The sequence below is a fragment of the Bacillus rossius genome, chromosome 1 (genome assembly GCF_032445375.1).
Source record: "Bacillus rossius redtenbacheri isolate Brsri chromosome 1, Brsri_v3, whole genome shotgun sequence".
Lineage (NCBI taxonomy): Eukaryota > Metazoa > Arthropoda > Insecta > Phasmatodea > Bacillidae > Bacillus > Bacillus rossius.
Window position 1 is genome coordinate 132191800 of NC_086330.1, and position 19487 is coordinate 132211286.

The following is a 19487-nucleotide window of genomic DNA, read 5'->3' on the forward strand; positions in this document are numbered from 1 at the left end:
GGTTTCTAAGATATGCAGACACATAGTACGATGTAATAAAATTTTTGTTTAAGTACAGCTCATTTCGTTCATATGTCATTAACATTACACCATCTCAAACCTTATCTTAATTTTCTCAGCTTAACGAATTAAATCATTTAAACCTCACATTTTGTCTGATGGATCCTTTTGCCAAGTTTAAGATGTAAGATCAATGTACAAATAACTCAGAAATTCACCTATGTCATAGATTACAATTGGCTGGTTGTTATGCAGAAGACATCAAAGCTATGTGTCTAAACCTGAGAAAATTAACATTAAAAATTTGTGCAGAACATATTTAGAAGCTAACCACAAATCACAATTATTGGATCTGCAAGAATATTTTTAGTATCTTTCAATAATTAATGCGAACGATAGCAATGAATAGTAATAATTTGGATAGCAATCCAAAGATAATTATTATGTATTTAAGAGACCTGCAAAATTAGCATTATTTTCTGGTAGAATACACATTATTGTACTTAATCAGGGTGGCATCTTTGCTGATTTGCTGCTACCACTTTGTACCCCCTGCTCTGGTTCCATATGACATGGGGGAACGTGTTTCTGACCAATTAGTGATTGGATTTTAGTCCTTCAAGGATTTTCAAGAAACAGATAATACAATTAATGAAGGTATTAAAATATATAACAGTTTGTAACCTTGCGTATTGGCAAGTAATAACATGAATTTTGAACTTTGTTTCATTTCTTGAGGGTTGGCCTAATTCTGCATAACTTGATTCAACTCTCGTCGATTCCATAATGGTACCTGATCAATGAGGCTAAGATAATGGTGCAATCGCACCAATGATGGTACATGTAATTAGATGGTGGCTATGTATGTGCTTTAAGAAGGCTACTGCTTGTATCTGCTTGCTGTTCAGCACCATAAATGTGGAACACCCAAAACAATGATATAATTGTAGTATTTGCATTGTGAATGCAGTTTCAAAATACCATCTATTTATGGAAGTGACTGGGTTTAACGAGATGGAAATTCTAATTAATGCTGGCTAGTTGGAGCATGCATTTTTTAGCGAAAAGTTCCCCAACCTATCTGTGTGTGTTAGAACGCTGATCGAATATATTTCAGGAGTGCATGTCTACCACCAGCACACGAATCACAACAATTCTGTGCAGGAGCAAACGATTCCTGATTGGCTTGGCCGAATAAGGCAACGGCTTCTCTTGCAGATGGCCGACGATCACAAGGAATACATGAGCAGTCAGACATTTGTCGCGAATAATGCCTGCCTGCCCCTGTGTGCGGTGTTGCAATAGCTAGGAAGTGACGCCGACCACGTCTCCGCGGTGCTTGCAGCTGACGCGATGGCATACGTGGCGTGGCGGCTGAGCGGGCTCCCGTCCAGCCGCGTGATCGGCAGCGGCACCCTGCTGGACTCGATGCGCCTGCGCTCGCGCATCGCGCAGCAGCTGTGCGTGCACCCGCGCAGCGTGTACGCCTGGGTGTGCGGCGAGCACGGCGACTCGCAGTGTGAGTGTGCTGCGCCTGCTGCTGCTCGCTCAGAACAGCGACACTTCTATCTTTCAATATATATACTGTATAGAAGTCGCCAGCCCAGGTTAAAATTTATAATACGGTTTTGAGGTAGTTGGTTAATTCACCGCCGCAATCGCCACCATCTCTAGGGCATCGACTTGTGGTGGTCCCTAGCGGACAAGTGTCGAACTCTTCAAACACCCCTTCCCCCTCCCGTTGAACGACCTTGAGCTGCAGTGAATGATTGGTGGGGGGTGCGGGGAATGACAGCGGGCGACAGTGCTGCGCTCTAACGTGTAAATAACAACTAAGACGATACAGGACGTTACGGCAGCGCACTGGAGCGGTGAAGTTCCCAAGCTGCTCATCCTACGCTCCTGAAAAACGTAGAGGAAATCCTATCCACTCGCTACTTCTATACAGTATATATATTCAAAGGTTCTATACTCCCAGCATTACTTTTCCCCGGAGGCCAGGTCAGTAGGGGGAGCGCAAGGGTTTTACCACCTTCAAGGTCACACATCCCCTCTCCCTCCTTCCCAGTGTGAGGCGGGATAGAACCTCTGTGCTTCCCCATCTCAATTTTATAAACTTCGAAAGAAATGCAACACCGCAAGAAATGCAAGACGCAAAAGTTCAACGACAATGTTTTCAAATACCTGTTTACAACTTCGCGAGGCACAAAAACATGGAACGTGCAAGTGTTGGCCAATTTTCAATTTCTTGCAGTTCGCCTTGCTTTTTCGCCTTCCATATTTGAAGTGAAGTGTTCCGAAAAACTTTTGAAAACGCAAATTTTATGTGTGTAGAAGGCAACGATGTTATTTTTATTGTATACATCACTTTTCACTCGTTAATTTTTAAAGCAATGAAAGATAATTTTTTTAAAAAAATCTAATTACTGATAATTTCATATATTTTTCTGATAAATATGAGTTATCAAAAGAAGCTTAAGGGAAGAAATTTGTTTTTTACCATTTTACATTTCAAGATGTAGGGTTGATGTCTTGCGACTGACTTGCTTTATACATGACAGTGATTTATTTACTTTTGTTGGTTGCATGTTTCATTGTAGCGACATCGCGCCCCATGTGTAGTTGGTAAACTCATTCTAAGGGCTATTTCTGTAAATATAAATCCAATTCTTCTCTTGCATTTGTTGTTATGTCAGAGGTTTTTCTTTTTAACTAATTCTCACTTACTGTGATATGTCACTCAAGTGACATGTCATGTAAAAAACCAACCTCCATTAATGTAGGTTGGGAAGTTAAATTTGTGTTTCATTGAACTGTGATACTATTTTTACACCACTACCTTAACCATGGGCCCAACATAGACAGTGAAAAGACACAGGACTCGCAATCTTGAATATCTGGATTCGTATCCTGGTTCGTCCATCTGGGTTTTCAACTGTTACCCTAAGAATACCCAGGTAAAATTCTGGCTATGGTTATTTAACGCGAGGTCATGGGATTAAACCATCGAGAAGAGGTGCAAATATGTGGGATTCGCAGGGGACGATTGTGGGAAGGGGGAATAGTGAATCTGTGGCCCATGGGTTTGAAGTTCTCACTGAATACCCCTGCATCATGGCTTGCGCAGAAGGGGTTAGAGGAAAACACTAATGGAACTCGTGAGTGGGAGTATACAGATTCGTCTAAAAAAAAAAAAACATGTTTCTGTCGTCAGTAGAGCTACGAATTTTCAAGCTCAAGCAAGCTCCCACAGTGATGGTATTCTGGGGGGAGGTTCTGCCGGGACTATGCCCATGCCATCTAGTGTGACCGACTCTCTGGTGACCTGGTCGTGGACCTTGCTCGCAGTCCCGGTGTGGTCGGGGGCGCACGTGAATGGCGTCCGGCTGCGGACCCTGGACACCTGCGTGGGGCTGCGCGACGACGCGTGGGGTCACATGGCGGAGGAGATAGCAGCCAGGTATTCATAGCCGTTGGCTCCAAACCCTGAAACCATAGGGCAAGGAGGGAGATATGGAAGTGCGCGACTCTTACAGCGGAAACTGAAACCATGTATTGTGTGACATGTGACACTATTAGGCCCATAACTACCACCAAAAAAACTCGGGATGGAGGTTCAAATCACAAGTGTTAGATTTATAATGTTCATTTGACTACTTGACGACTAATTCCATGTTAATACACTAATATTATACATCCAATTTCAATGTATCATGTTCAGTTTTTTTTAGTGATCATTGTTGCTGGGAATTTTCATTGATGGTGGTTTCTGTTGATGAAAATCTCCACTGAAAACTATTTATTTCAAGCCGAAGTACAGAGTGTTTCTCAAGCTCTCATTTTGAACATAAAGTGTGCAAAATGTCATCAAGGAGCACAATAGTATTTTGGTAAATGGGGATACGGAATGTTTTCGAAATCTCATGTAGACAGTGACCTTCCTATTGTTTTGAAAGTTAAGTGAGCTTAATTTGATCAATCTCGGAGCAAAAGTGTAGATTTTTATTGAAAACAAACCCTCGGCCACTCTTCTTCATATATAAGTATGTTATAAATTACCATTTATTGTAATTTAATTTATTATGATCTCTTTTAATGCGATTCCCACCTATCTAGTCAAAACTTTTAAGTCAGCAGCTTTTGAACAAGGGTCATCGACCCCAGTACCCATTCGAGTATGTATTCGTCAAGAAGTCAATGAACCGTAAGATTTTTTTCAGTCCTTTCTGATAGTCAGAGACCGTTGTTTTTTTACAAAATAATTTATTTGATTGCTTGTTGGACTCATAGCATCTATGTTCATGTTCGTAACACTTGTTATTTTATGATCAGTTAGAAGGGGATAGCTCCACACTTGGCTAGTCCAATGAGAACGCGGTCGCTGTGCTACAGATCGTATGTTATTTGTCCAAAAAAAATTGTACTAGTTTAAATATGGTTATTCCAATCAAATAAGTAATAAGGAACTACACAATTTTGAGATATGTCCTAGCACATGTTTGCTATATATAACTGAGTATGCTTATTGTGCATTCCAGCTGATATAAGTATTGTGGAACAAACTACTGGAACCCATACTGTTAAATAACAGCATAAATTAATTCACCTTAAACTTAGCTTCTATGCCGCATATACCAATTGAAGATGCATTAGTAAAGGTAGTCTCATATTTAAATATTTTCTTGATAGTGAAAATTACACTTTAAAACAATGCAAGTGTTCCGACTATATGGAATTCTAGACTAATTATTTTCAGAGTTATCAATATATTTTTTTAATAACATATGATTTTTTTAATATTTTTTTTTATCATTATTATATTTTCTTCTTTACATTTGAGTTCAGATATAGCATTTAATATGGTATTTCTTGAATTCAATCATTTTTGAGCACACGGAGGAAAATTAAATTTACAGTTGTTACTGAAATGGATAGTTTCAGTCCTGCACAAATGTACAGTTTTTGGTTCATGATTCACCTACAGTCAGTAATGGATCCAGAGGGGGGGCTATGGGGCTCAAGCCCCCTCCAAAAGCATCTGAGTTCACTATTGTTTTAGTGCTTGCCTTGATAAAGCCTAGCCTCAGCTGGGTCAAGCCCCTCCCAAACCAAAATCCTGGATCCGCCACTGCCTACAGTTTACTGAGACTGTTTAATTTTTAATAAATCGCGATTTAATTCGTTTGCAAGGGTGTGTCCTCAATTATTATCAGTAATAAAACCATTAATTATGACAAACATTCAAAAATGAAAATATTGTTATAATTCATAGTGTATATTTTTTTAATATTTAGCCACAACTCTTTGCATCTATTTTATTATACTTTTACTGGCATGGTTAGATATGCATTTAGCATAGCCAAGGGCATTTGTATGAGAAGCAGGCTTTTCAGCTAGTGTTAATATTTTACCCTGTGTCACATTATACGTTTTTGCCGCTGTAGCTAAAACTTCCACTGAGTCTTTTGGCTGAATATTCTATAGACCACCTTTGTTAAAATGCATAATGTAGGTCTCTCAAAACAGCACTAAGAAAATTTATCATTATCGAAAATGTAACAGCTGATCTAGAAGAAACCGCCGAGTAGAAACTGGCAACCATTTCGGTTCAACCGCAGAGTGTGAAACTAGCCTAAGATCCAACTGACGAAGCTCCGGATGGGTTAATGTCGAAAACTATTGTGCATTTTGGAAGTATAGTCACTTAAAAAAGCTTCGGCATATTGCATCTATAGAATGTCTAGCCAAATAACGTAATTCAAAATCTATGCTGAGGTTTATGGTCTGTAATTTTATTTGTAAATGGAACAGAAATATTCATGTAAACTCACAGATATATGGACATTTCTACATTTACATGAAAACACCTGTATCACACTACAAAATAATGTTCGCAGTAACATTGGGTTAGGATTCTTACTTGGTAATTTATGCTTTGTATTGCCCCAGTACCTCCAATTGTTTAAGATATTTGTAAACCATTCCCTGAATAGCTTTCCAGTACTAACTGCGCACATTAATAGGCATAATAAATAAAAAATTAGTTCAATTATTGAATAATCTATTATCTTTTCCAAGGTATAAGAAAATTGTGTTTGAACGAAACATAAATCATATGAAATACTCAGAATTGTCTAGAAAAAGGAATTCATAGGTTATAAAATAACCATAGTCACATGTTGTACAAAGTTACAATATCTTTCTATAGGATTATAAAGTATTTCTTGGCAGTAGTTTGGCTTCTGGGTCTGGCCTGCGATCTTTGTTATTTCTTGGTACTGGTTTTCTGTGGAACCTTGTAAAACTATAGAGTTTTTTTTTCTGTTTGGCAAACCATGGAAGCATTCCAAAGCGCTAGTTGTCTTGACGAGGCTTCCTTGGCATGTCGCAGCGCCGCCAAGATGATCGAAGGCAAAGGCTTCACGTCGTGGGGCATCGCGATGAGCACTACCGCCATCTGCAGGGCGATCCTGCTCAACACCAAAGAGATCATGCCCGTGTCCGCGTACATCCAGGTTCGTGCCAGCGTGGACCAGTGATGCTGTAGCCTGTGACGTGCAACCAGCTTATCCGAAACAATGTTCCAAATGGTGTCCATTTCCCAACTGCCGCGTGCAGAGCAGCAAATGATGTTTGTTCCCGAATACTTGACGACCTCGCGAAGTTGTTGCCAGTTCTACATTGTCGGTAAAGATACGTATACCATTGGTGATACTTTCGTTAAAATCAAATCTGAGACACTTTTCAACACACGGACTATATAAAGACCGAGTCTTCTTTTTTGTGTATCAGGCTGCCAACATAGTCTTCCAAATTTCCATCAGAGCTGATTTAAAACCAGCTGTTGTAAATACTGACATTACAGACAGTATTGAAACAAACATTCACTAAAAAAAATACTATTAAGATTAAAGTAGCTATTTTGATGCTGAACTTGAAATAAAAAATACTGCTTTGAATCTCAGATACACAAAGTGATGCGAGATTTTATAACCTCATGATACACGATTTTGACGGTTCTGTTTCGCAAATAAGCCCATTCAACGCCAGGTGTCAATTTTTTTCTCCTGCACAGCTTTGCGAGGAAGATGAAGTATCTCATGCTGATCTTAAGTTGTTCAAATGCAACATTCATCCGACTGAGTTCGGCTACCATTGAGGGCAAGTAGGTGAGAAGTCAGGGAGCGGGTGTGTGAAATCTGTGCCACGTTAATAATTTAAGTCGAAACTGAGGACACCTTTCCCATCTGATAACAAAACTTTTTTTTTTCATATGTATAATGAAGTTTTTAACACTAATTCATTTCTGATGTGTAGTTAATAACTTTGTTGAACAATATTCAGTTCATAATTTTTTAACGATATTTTATAGCAAGTACCTTTCAAGCTATTAAACTTCTAGCATTAACCATTATTCAGGCACTCCATACACTAATAAAAAATACATAATACTGGACAGTTCAATACTAGCAAAACAGGCGAGAATGTGAAAAAAAAAAAATTTTGGTTGTCTGTAAAGTTGGTTTACGGACGATAGTTTAACGTGACGTCATAACAAAACATTGATGAAATTATTGCATACTTTTATGAATAAAATTGAATCATTTTTATTTTATTAATAAAAGGATAAATACTTGAAATTATACTAGTAATTAGATTTTTCAAATGCAAGAATAATTAACCTTTATTGCAGAAATTCTTATTGTAATAAGCAATGAGAACCACATTAACTTTTCACTTCACTTTATAAACAGGCAATGAAACAGTTCACGTCTAGATGACTTAAAATTAATTTTAAAAACTGGCGTTTAGCTATAAAGTTTAAATATAATTATGAACAAGTTTTCATATAAATAAACTGTAATCAAATATCTATCATAAATTATATGAATCACCATAATTCTCTAGTCAATTGTAACATAACCTATTATTACTGCACTCGCCGTGCCTGGTTCCCGCGATAGCGGATAGATATCGCGTTTAATTCGGTTCGCGTCCGTCACCTTAGATAGCAGCACGGTAGGGGAATAATATTATTTCGTTTTTATTACACGATTTAATAACAAATACGCATCCCAAATACACCAAACTTATTTATAACGTGTTACAATATATTTTTTAAAAAATTGTGCAAAAGATCCCGGGTGTAATTTGAATTATTATGTGTAACTGTACAACACCATTGTTCGTTAAAAATATGTTATTCTTTGAGGAAGAAATTTTTTTTTTTAATTTTTCTATCGTTTGTATGATAAAATCTACCTCTGCATACTTTTATGAATAAAATTGATTCATTTTTATTGAATTATCACTATTTTGTATGGATACAAAGAAGGAGTGAAATGAAATCTACAATTTAATTGATAAATTTACTTTAATTTGCACTCATTAATTCAAATATATGTATTACTTAAGTAGTGTCGCGTGGGCCGTATTTATTTTTACAAGTACAAAAATGAAAGTATAGCAGCGGCGGGGATTCGTTCCGTTAAACTTTGGATTGGTAGTCAGCGATGCTAACCGCATGGCCACGAGGCCATATTTGAAATAATAGTTTCATTTGTTATATATATATTTATAAAAATTTTGCTCACGTTAGGGGAATAATATTATTTCGTTTTTATAACACGATTTTATAACAAATACGCATCCCAAATACACCAAACTTATTTATAATGTGTTACAATATTTTTTAAAACATTATGCAAAAGATCCCGGCTGTAATTTGAATTATAATGTGTAACTGTAAAACACCATTGTTCGTTAAAAACGTATTTGAATATTCAACATTACTTTTAAATAACCGTACCGATTGTGCTGAAAATTGGTGGACGATCGTTAAATTACATAATATTAATAATTCAAACGACGAAAATGTGATTGAAAAGTCAAATCGAGGGTTGTTCCAATAGAGTGGAAGATAGATTCCACGCATGCGTACAATGAGCATAACAGGACACATCCGTAGTGGGACATCCGTAGTGGGACGATGTGCGTTACGGGACACTTTTTCGTGCGTGCAGCCGGCGTTCATCGATTTATTAGACCTTGTCACGTCATAAAAACCTAGCAGCAAAGGAGTGACCAAATATTTTATATATAAATTTTTAAAAAAACATAATTTATCTTAAATTAAACATTATTAACAAAATATTCAAGAAATTGAAGCACTGGAGGTTTATTGCCACCCATAAATCTTTATAATGATTAAAGTAGAAGTTTTCTAAGAGAATATAAGGTTATTTTTGTTATAATGTTGGTATCATATGAATAAAAAAGGTACGTTGTTCATACTGGGCATACCGGCTGCCATCTATCGGACTGATATAACAAAACCCAAGGTTTTCACACAAAAATCTTGGAGATGTCCGGTGTTATAGTTTGTTAAGGCCTGTCTACAATATTGCAATGACCTAACTTGTGTTCGACGGAAACTCATCGCTGATTGGTCCACGTGGCCCTCTGATGTCATGGGTGGCGTGGGCGATGGTTCGAATTTCCCTGGTCCGAATACATGGTCAACTTGAACTTTGTCCCAATCTGTGTACTTTGGTAGCATAGAAGAAGAAGAGCACTCGTAATGTTTGAGTTTCTGGTTCCTGTTTCAAAAAGGTAAACAGAAAATAACGGACAATGTGGTAGGAACAGGAAGCCAAGACAAGCAAGACGAAATATTGGTTAATGCTGTCCGTTTGTGACCTGCGTTTTTCAAAGGCCGAAAACAGAAATTCATTTTGGCTCTGTGATTAGGATAAATTTATTGGCAATTACATCTGCCTTACCGAATAATAAAATATTATTGAACTTCTACAACACTCACAACTTAAATGAATATACAAAAGAGCTACGGTACTCATTACTTATAATGCATGAAAACAATCGAAGAACACTTATTTTGGCACAGTGCATTTACTGCACTCTGGTGAATACTTTATAAATCAGTATAATCAGATATTGGGCATCGCTATTGTAGACACGGCAGTTTTCCGTGGGAGAATGTGACGTTATTCCCTTCAGGATAAGGATAGGCACTGCCCACAGGTTCGGACTGCCAACACCTCCATGGTCTCGTGTTGTCTTGTGCCCGGCAGGGCTGCAAGCACGGCGACAACAAGAAGGTGTACATCTCGGTGCCGTGCGTGATGGCCGACTGCGGCGTGCACAGCATCGTGAAGCAGAAGCTGTCGGACCTGGAGCGCGCCAAGCTCGCGCAGTCGGCCGAGATCATCTACCAGATGCAGCAGGACGCCGACGCCTCGCTCCCGCCGCAGTGAGCGGGCGCTCCCAGACACTGCTGGGAGCCCACTGAGTTGGCATTCCTCCATGGTGTCGTCGCATGTAACATGATCACCGACCCCTCGCCCAACCAATAAACTAATCTTTTTGGAACTCCTTACTCTTCGCTTTTCATTTGTCTATTAAGTGTTGGAATCTATCACGCTTGCATAAAGGTGGTAACGACGTCCGCATGCTTATGTGTTAAGTGTGTGAAGCCAATAATAAAATTTTCTTAAACTAATTGTTTGCGCAAAATTGGTTAGGCATATAAAACATTGAAGTTGCTTGGCTTTTGGGTCATAGCCGCGTCCAAGGCGAATATTTCACCAATGTTTCGGTCTACATTGCAGAAGCCATCATCAGGGTAGAGTTACCTACCCTGATCAACAATCCCAGAACAACCCAGAAGCCAAGCAAGCTGTGAAAGCCTACGATAATTCTCGAAATATTGACTGAAATGTAGATATTGCATTGTGAAATGAATTATTAAATGACTTTTTCTTTAACGAAAGTGAGTGTTTTTAACGACGGAGATTCTAATTCATGCTTGCTAACCATCATCAGAAGTTATCAAGCACCATTTCCAAAATGTTTTGGGCGGAACATTATGGCGATGGCGAGGTTAAAAAGTGACTTCAACTACGTCACAGCATGCTGTATTCTAATAATTTTTAACTCCATGATTACATAATGATTATCTGATATATACAGAAAATCTGGCTTAAGGGTCTTGCGTCCCACAGGGTTTCCCGTCAACCTTGTGGGATGAAGAGCGGACCAATGAAGTGTCGGAGTTGTAGTCGGCTCTAGTATCTGAGTGAAGCTCTCAGCAAGATCCAAAAAGGGCGTGCGATGCGAATATATAGCCTATACCGCTTACGGCAACCCATAGCCTTCTCGTGGCGCCAGTGTTTAAACAAATATGGGAAATGCCGGGGGTGCCCACTCCTCAGACTTCCTCGGTATGTCGGAACGGTAATTCTGGTGGATTAGTAAGCTGTGGGTAGGTGACTACGACTTGCTCCTGCAGAAAGTCTACCGGGGGGTTTTGGACCCCCAAACCCTAGGTGGTGTCTCAAAGCATTGGATTCAACATGAAGAATCCAGGATGCATATGGAATAGCGAAGGGCGGTAGCGTGGCGGGGTTTCACTCCCTGTCCGGGAACCCGGGCTCTGGCAAAGCTGTAACCTTCGGGCGGTGGATAGTCTAAGGGATGGTAATTAAGGCAATCCTTGGTTTGGTGTTACCATTCCTACCCGGGCTCTGGCAAAGCTGTAACCTTCGGGCGGGGGATATGCTGATATTGAAGTACCCAAGGACATCTAAGTCCGGATTAGGGGGTGCTCTCCCGCTATGAGGCTGCTTGGGAAAGCACTATACCTGAAGATAAAGGGTGCCATGGGACTGATCCTTTACTGTGATAGTTCTCTGCTGAGATTTCCTCTAATGGCTCAGGATCAGGATTGGAGTAGGAAACGTGGTGGTTGGTCCTCCTATGCTTGGAGAACACTCCGAAGGGTCCCCGCCCTGTTGACGAGTGGAAGTGTTGAGCTACTTAAGCTCGGGTACTAGCCTGCTGAGCTAGTAGAGGTTGGATAGGCCTCAGCTGGATCACGAGTAACTGGGTGACCGAGGGGTCCCAGGGATGTGAGAGGTATGGTTCCGTGTCGTTGCTACTCAGATCCCTCAGAGGGGGCTGGCTCTGTTAGAGGTCTGGGGGTGGACGGCGAAGCTGGGGGTGTTTCGGTGGGGCCGATGTTGAGATGGGTCTCCTCAACCTCTCGACCTAGCCGGGCGCTCTCCAGTAACATGCCGCGATTGGAAATGGCGAATCTGTTTCCCGGTTCAAGGAACCCATGTTAGGCTCTGGTAACAGTGTCTGGCATGTAAAAGACCCATCTTTCTCCTAACCAGGACTATGCCCTAACGGGATTACCTGCCTGGGGGAGTATTGATGCAAATTTGAGGTGTGAACCTATGTACATATACAGAAAATCACTTCAGAAAAGTTTTTTAAGAACTGCCAGGAATGACAGTGTTTATATGAGTGTAATGGTTTATATTTGTTGCAACAAAACACAGTCATAAAAAATTGCACTCGCATACACAATAAATCTTTAAGGAACACGAATATGTATTACTTAAAGTTAATACTTAAGTATTCAATCGTATAATATCCTTAAACAATTTTATTCCAAAGATAAATTCAACAACATAATTTTTAATTGCACTTGATCACCAGCTACAACACTATGTCTGCATTCAACTGAGATGCTACCTTTGCACAGGATGCCGACCAATTAACCTGTCTCTTTGGAACTCCGCACGCTAGTAGGGAGAGTAAGGCGGTTCTGGGACAGATGTAAACATAGAAATGTAAACACAGTGCCAGAACCACCCTGAGCACCGCCATCTTGTTTCATGGGCGCCGCCATCTTGTCACGTGGGGACCGCCATTGTTGTTGACAATGGTTACCAGGGCGCGCCGGTAGGCCGCCATCTTAGTTCAGCCTTTAGTTACCGGAGCGCGCCACCATCGCTCCGAAGGTGGGAATTGTATACAAAAAAACCTGGGCGCTGGGTGGATTCGATCCCGGGGACGCACCAACGTCGTGGTTAGGAGACGGACGCCTTGACCACTAGACCACGAGACCATATGAAGTATGGGGAATAAAACAATGAACATATGCCTTAAAGAAGCTATGCTTAAAAGAAGCTATGTCTTTAAAATTCCGAAAAAAAATGCTTAAATTACGAAAAAAATATATGTCTATAAACCCCCACCCCACAACCGCCATTATGCCTAACCGCCATATTTTAAAAAAGTATGCCTATAAACCCCACCACTCCACAACCGCCGCCATGTTTAAATATTAAAAATATGCCTATAGACCCCACCACTCCACAACCGCCGCCATGTTGTATGCTTAAAACAATTGACGCCATGTTTAAATGCAAATAATATAACTATAAACCCCCACCACTCCACAACCGCCATATTTAAATATGCTTAAAAGAAGCTATGCTTAAATTTCGAAAATAAATAAAACACCGCTATGCTTAAATAATACAGTCATTCTAGCTATGTCTATAAAACCCCACCCCTATAGTAGCTATGACTAAAACCCTCCACTACGAGTATGCTTAATCGCCATATTTAAATTACGAAAATAAATAAAATAACGCCATATTTAAATCTAAAAAAAAAACACACAATCATACTAGCTATGCCTAAACGGTTAACTTTCGAAAACAACCACCATGCTTAAAAGCCCCGCCATACCAGCTATGACTAAAGAAACATAACCTCAAAATCCCGCGCAGAGAGAGCGAGATGTTGCCTGCTGGAGCGTCACTCGTAAACTGCGCAATTATAACCCCACACATCATAATATAAGCATAACAATGTCTTTAAAAACAACACTGTGTGTGTGCAACACGCCAAGTAATAAGCATAGTTACTATTACGTCGAGTAAAATAAGCATTGTTAAAAGTTTTAATAATATTAAGAATATTTAAATGTAATATAATTATTACAAACATTGTGTAGTAACTGGCTCTCGGCCAATGTGTTCAAACGCCGTGCTGGAAGCGTGCGCCGGCGGTGTTTACCTGCTGGGTGAGAGTGAAAGTGTTTACCACAGAGGAGCAAGGTCAGGCTATCGCTGCGTACTGGAAAGGAGCAAGCACAAGGAATACACAGAGGTGGAAAAAAGAAATAACGTAGACAACACACGGGTAAAAAAGAATGTTGGTTTTATTTTACTTTTGCTCTAAAACATGTGTGGCGGACAACTCCAACCCCGAAGGCCCCGCCAACTCTTCAACGCCCTCGGCGCGCGGTCGAGCAATCGCTGCGGCCTTCACGTTCCCGCGGTGGCTGCGGCCCTCCCTCCGTAAAGAACAGCTCAGCTAGCTCTTTCGGTAGAATGGCTGACAATCATCACATGTCGATACAGCCATCTCGTGTTGGGGAGATCTGCAGAACAATACATACGCAGTAGCTACAGCATACCCCAAATGTGTAAAGAGAGAAAATAAATATGGGAAAATAAATTACGTCAAGATTTGGAAATAGAAAATACGTTAACATTTGAATAAATTACTTGTGTAAAAGAAATAAAAGTAAAGTACATGTAGAAAATAAATTACGTTAAAGACATTCTAACATTAAATTAAAGTACTTGTGTAAAATGCATGAAAATAAATTAGTTGTGTAAAAGAAATTACGTTAAGACTTGTAAATAGAAAACACGTTAAAGACATTCTACTTAAAAAAAAATACGTCAAGAATTGTATAAATCACCTGCGTAAAAGAAATTACGTTAAGATATTTTAAAGAGAAAATAAAACCAAATAAATTACGGTAAGACTTGTAAAGAAAACAATTAGCCTTTGTAAAAAATAATTATATAAATTATATAAACATGTGTAAAATTAAATTACATGTTTGAAACAAAATACGTTAAGATCATTCTAACTTTTAAAAAATAATTATATAAATTACGTTAAAGACATTCTAACTTTAAAATTACGTTAAGTCCATTTTAGCTTTAAAAAACACGTAAACAATTACGTTAACATTTGTAAAATAAAATTACTTGTGTAAAAGAGATAACTTTTTCTAAAGAGAAAAATAAATTACTTGTGTATTGTGACATACCAATAGGTTATTCTCCACGTGCAATGGTGGGAGGATCGAAGCACTAGGCCACCCCATCACTCGGAGACGACAGCATAGCTGAACGTAACACTAGGAAAGGGCTAATCATGGTCCGGGGAAAGGCGTAGGTCCTTATGTCCCCAAGGTAGAGTGCTGACACCGTCTTCAGAAAGCCAACGCTTATCATCTCCTGAAGACAATGCTACCTTGGTCACACGCTCCGTAAACACAGTGTGGCCTCGCGATCGGAAATGGTGTTGGGTCGCGAGAACTCGTGAATTTTGAAGCAAGCATTCCAAGTATTGAGGAAACAGGAGTGAACGCAGTGCGCTGGCCTTGACTCCCTTCGCCTTACGCGTAGAAGAACCGTCCTCCATCTTAAACGCGTAAAGCTTCGGGCGAAGACCAACAAACTCCGTGATGACATTGCCAGCGGCCTCATCCTTCATCACCCCCGTTACACCCTTATTAACCAAGGGGAAGCGTTGCTCATTACCTGGAGCATAATTTGATGTATCGAAACGGGAAGCTAAATCGGGGCGAATCGAATCGTAAATGTCGTCACACACAACGTGGTAAATTAACGAATCCGTATCCGTGTACAGGAGATGCAGAGACTGTGGAGGGAATTTCATTTGCATGTAATTATAATGGAAATCGTAGAAGACTAATTTTGATAAATCTAAAATGGCGACACTTGTGTACAAGGGTTTATCAAAGGTAATCGTCCCTTTAAGCATCTCTATGAGGACTAAACTCTCATCGATGATTCGCCGAGCCTTGAATGTCGGACGACCAATCAGCTCAGCCGCCCCATAAATGGAATCATATCGTGAAACAATGCGTATATCCTTATGCTTTCGCGTATTTTCCAAACTTTTTCCGTAAACCGAGTTCGACAGTAATTTAAAAAACGATTTCTCAAAGGGGTTCGCAGCCTGAGCACGACGCTCAGCATTAAAGGCTATATAGTCCCTCATCCAGGCCGCCTGCGCAAACCGCAGCACGCGGTGAACCTGGCCGATGACCGCCCCATACTGAACGTAGTGCCGCAGTGTTTTGGCATGAACAATATATTTAGTACGCGGCGCGAGAGTTAACAGTAATTTACTCATACGCCCGTTTGGCGGTACGCCATTCACAGGGGCCAGAGGCAGTTCTGATAGGCGATCGTGACAATCATCGGGAAAGGTCAAATCTACTTCCGCGAAAAATGATGTATCACAATCGATGTCAATGGTGTTGAAATCCCAACTCGTATACTCATCCCTGGGAACCCATTGGAAATTACCCACAGGAAGCTTATCCAACATTGTGTGAGCATACAGTGCGTTAACATCGAAATAACAGATGTATGAAGACGGAAGGCTCGGGTCGTGATTGGACATGTACACATTGTTAGCTTTCGCGTGACGTCGACTTACGTTTGTAATACCTCCACGAACGGCAGACTCTAGGAAGAGGTATATGTCCGGGTCGGTCACAAGTTCAAGACGCACACCGGTCTTAATTAAAAGTGCATCCCATGCGAGCGAGGGAGCGGTAATGTAATGTGCGGGATCAAGCGAATAATGCTGTAGGCAAACGAAACGAAAAGATTCGAATATATCGGCCAGCAAACAAGTATCCACCTTAAGGTAACTAAGTGCGTACTCTTTCAGTGTGGCGCAATGGAATACGTCCCAAGCCTTTTGAGCGTGAGTATAGTCCAGATCACTCACGTCCGTGCCACTCATTACGTTATGGAACGCATCCTTTGGTGGTAGCGAGGCAGTCTGCAAATGCTCACTAGACTTAACAAAGTCATAGGGAAACACACCTTTACGCGTAGCTAACTGAAACTGTGCGTCATCTGGAAACATTGAACGGGTGAGTTTCAACTGATCCGGTGTGAGATTGCCAGCGAGAGTTTCCAGAGATGAATTTAAAAAGTTAAGTGAATCAATAAATCGAAGACGCACAGCGCGCACGCCTCCTTGCGCATTATCTGAAACGGGTATGTATTTAGTAATACATTTGTAACTCTCTAGAGTTACGCCTAATACTTTGACCTCGCCGGGATTCTCCACAACAAAGGAGCCGTCCGGCTGTGCAATCCGCCGCGAAACTAAATGCTTCATTAAAAAGTGGGCATCATAATTTTGCAAATTATGGAATACCGCGACAAGCTGTTTCTTTTGCATCCTGAAAGCCAGGTTGCATTTCGAATGGGCATAACCACGTATTTCACCAGTCAAATGGCAGTGATCGAGCACCTTCTGCCCAGCCAATACCTTCTTACAGATATGGCAATGTGTTTGACTCGCAAGCCTTGCAGAGACGGCTGGAGTCGGCGTCTTAATATGAATGGTCTGTGAATAAATATCACATACCCACTTTGTCATTGAAACTAATTCGGCGACCATTTCAGCAATACAATTATCACCCTCGAATTGCACATACCTGGTCAAAGAGCTATCGTATCCACACACTAACAAAATGCTGCATGCGTATGGTACATGTTCGTTTACCCGTGTGGTATTAGATGTCTCATCACCGGGTAAACAGGTGGATATCGGCTTAAGGTATGACTCGGTGTCACAGTACGCAATAAAGCCGAGGCGATCCTGTTTTGCAATATTTGTAAACTGTAAATATTTATTCTCCTCTGTAGGGAAACAGGAACGCACCGCTTGATGCTGGCTGCAGAGAATAGTGTGTGAAGTTAACCTGTCTTCACTTGTAAAGTATTGAAGACAGCGCTCGCAAATCCATTTCTTATGAGTAGCCTTTGACAGTTGGGAATGTAATAATCTGGACAGACTCTTAATAGTTACAAAGTGTAGGTGCTCTGCCGCGCCACTAGAACGAATCGCTAAAATATTTACATGTCTCGCTCTTCGCTCAGAGGATACGCGAAGAGGCTGGATAGAGGATACAGATTTGCCACTAAAACATTCATCAACAATACTCCCCTTACTGTCTACGCAAGCATAAACGTTAACGGAAATATTATTGTTCCTCTCGAATGTCTTAATCTGATGGAGAGTGGACGGGAAACTCAAACCAGACGTATTGAAAGCCACAAGTGGATCCGGATACGAACTGGCTCGGCTAACATTGCCTTCCGCCTGCATCACACCTGCCATAACGGCATACAGAAAGCAATGCTGCTCGGGACATTCAATATTGACACAAGCTTTCCTATTGGATAAAAACGTTGGTAATTTCGTGTGCGGCGCGCCAACGGTGAAAGCCCTATAGCTTGAAACATGTACATCCATGTTAATCAATCGCTGTAGAGCCCACCCACTGCCACGAGCAGCGAATTCGCTAACGTTCCTATTGACTTCCGGAATGAATACTGCATCGTAGATTTCCCCTACCTCATCAGAGAGCATCACCGCGGCTGAGTGGGTTGTAAAATGAAATGTCTCACTCTCGCCTCCCTCCACAGATTCCTTAACAAATGAAGCCGAGAGTGAAATGTAGACTTTAAAAGGGCGTACCAAGACGGAAGTTAAGGCCAGAAAGGGAACCCTACATCTCTGTAGAAACCGGTCCAAATCGGGATCAATAGACTCAACATCATTTCCGATCCGAAAGTCCACTATCCGGTTAGCAAAAGCAGAGTCCAGGATAACACTCTCCAGGGGAGGCAAGTCACCAGCTTCACGCGGCTCCACCCCGGACGCCCGCGCGCTGTCGCGAGTGTCCGACGTGGAAGCCTCACTGGGACGGGGTCGCTTCGCCTCGGGGGGAGTAGACATGGGGAGGAGGGGATAGACGGGAAGTTACGTTCAGCGGTACAAATAATGTTCTGGAAACATAAAATAAACATTTGTTAATATTAAAGGAAAGGGTCTTGAGTGAAGCCCTTAAGCGTGACTGAGCGCAAACTATGTGTCGCTGTAAACATGACTGAGCGACTGTGAACATGTTACTCTGCGCGCGCCGTAAACGCGACTGAGCGCACCCCCCTCCGCTCCGCGCTGTGTTGTCATGACAACGAACCTTTCCCCGCCCCGCGGTCAGGGAGGGGAGCCCGCCCCGCGGTCGGGTGGGAGTCCGCCCAGCCGGCAGTCGGGGAGGGGAGTCCGCCCAGCCCAGCCAGCGGGAGTGACCGTGTAGAGACGTAGAATTAACACTAGCGGAGGAGACTTACCTCACGTAGCATGCGCCGACATCAAATGCAAGCATTCACCTCCCGACGGCGGTATTTATACATGCCCAGCTATGTCAGTCCAGGTCGGACACACGTACGTCACACGCACGTTTTTCCGTCTTAAGACAAAATTTAGTGTGAACACATTAGTTGTTTGCAAGGTCATTGCAAGGTCACGAGTAAACACATTAGTGTGGTTTGCAAGGTCAAGTGTGAAGACATTTTCAAAAAAATATTTATGTGGTTTGCAAGGTCACGAGTAAACACATTAGTGTGGTTTGCATGGTTACGAGTGAACACATTAGTGTGGTTGTCAGGGTCAAGTAGAAAGAAAAATACATCGAGACATTTTTTTTATGTATTTAATAGCCCACACCCTTTGGAATAGAGTTACATTAC

General features: G+C 41.2%; 1 protein-coding gene across 1 annotated transcript in view; it reads left to right on the top strand.

Moving 5' to 3' along the window:
- The window catches only part of LOC134546162 (L-lactate dehydrogenase-like), a 95276-nt gene extending 84880 nt beyond the window's left edge, over positions 1-10396 (top strand). Inside the window, exons 5-8 of the mRNA XM_063388730.1 lie at positions 1346-1519; positions 3349-3460; positions 6392-6515; positions 10092-10396. Coding sequence (XP_063244800.1) covers positions 1346-1519; positions 3349-3460; positions 6392-6515; positions 10092-10274 — 593 coding nt within the window. The 3' untranslated portion in view covers positions 10275-10396. The remainder of the gene's footprint in view (positions 1-1345; positions 1520-3348; positions 3461-6391; positions 6516-10091) is intronic.
- Positions 10397-19487: the final 9091 nt, after the last annotated feature.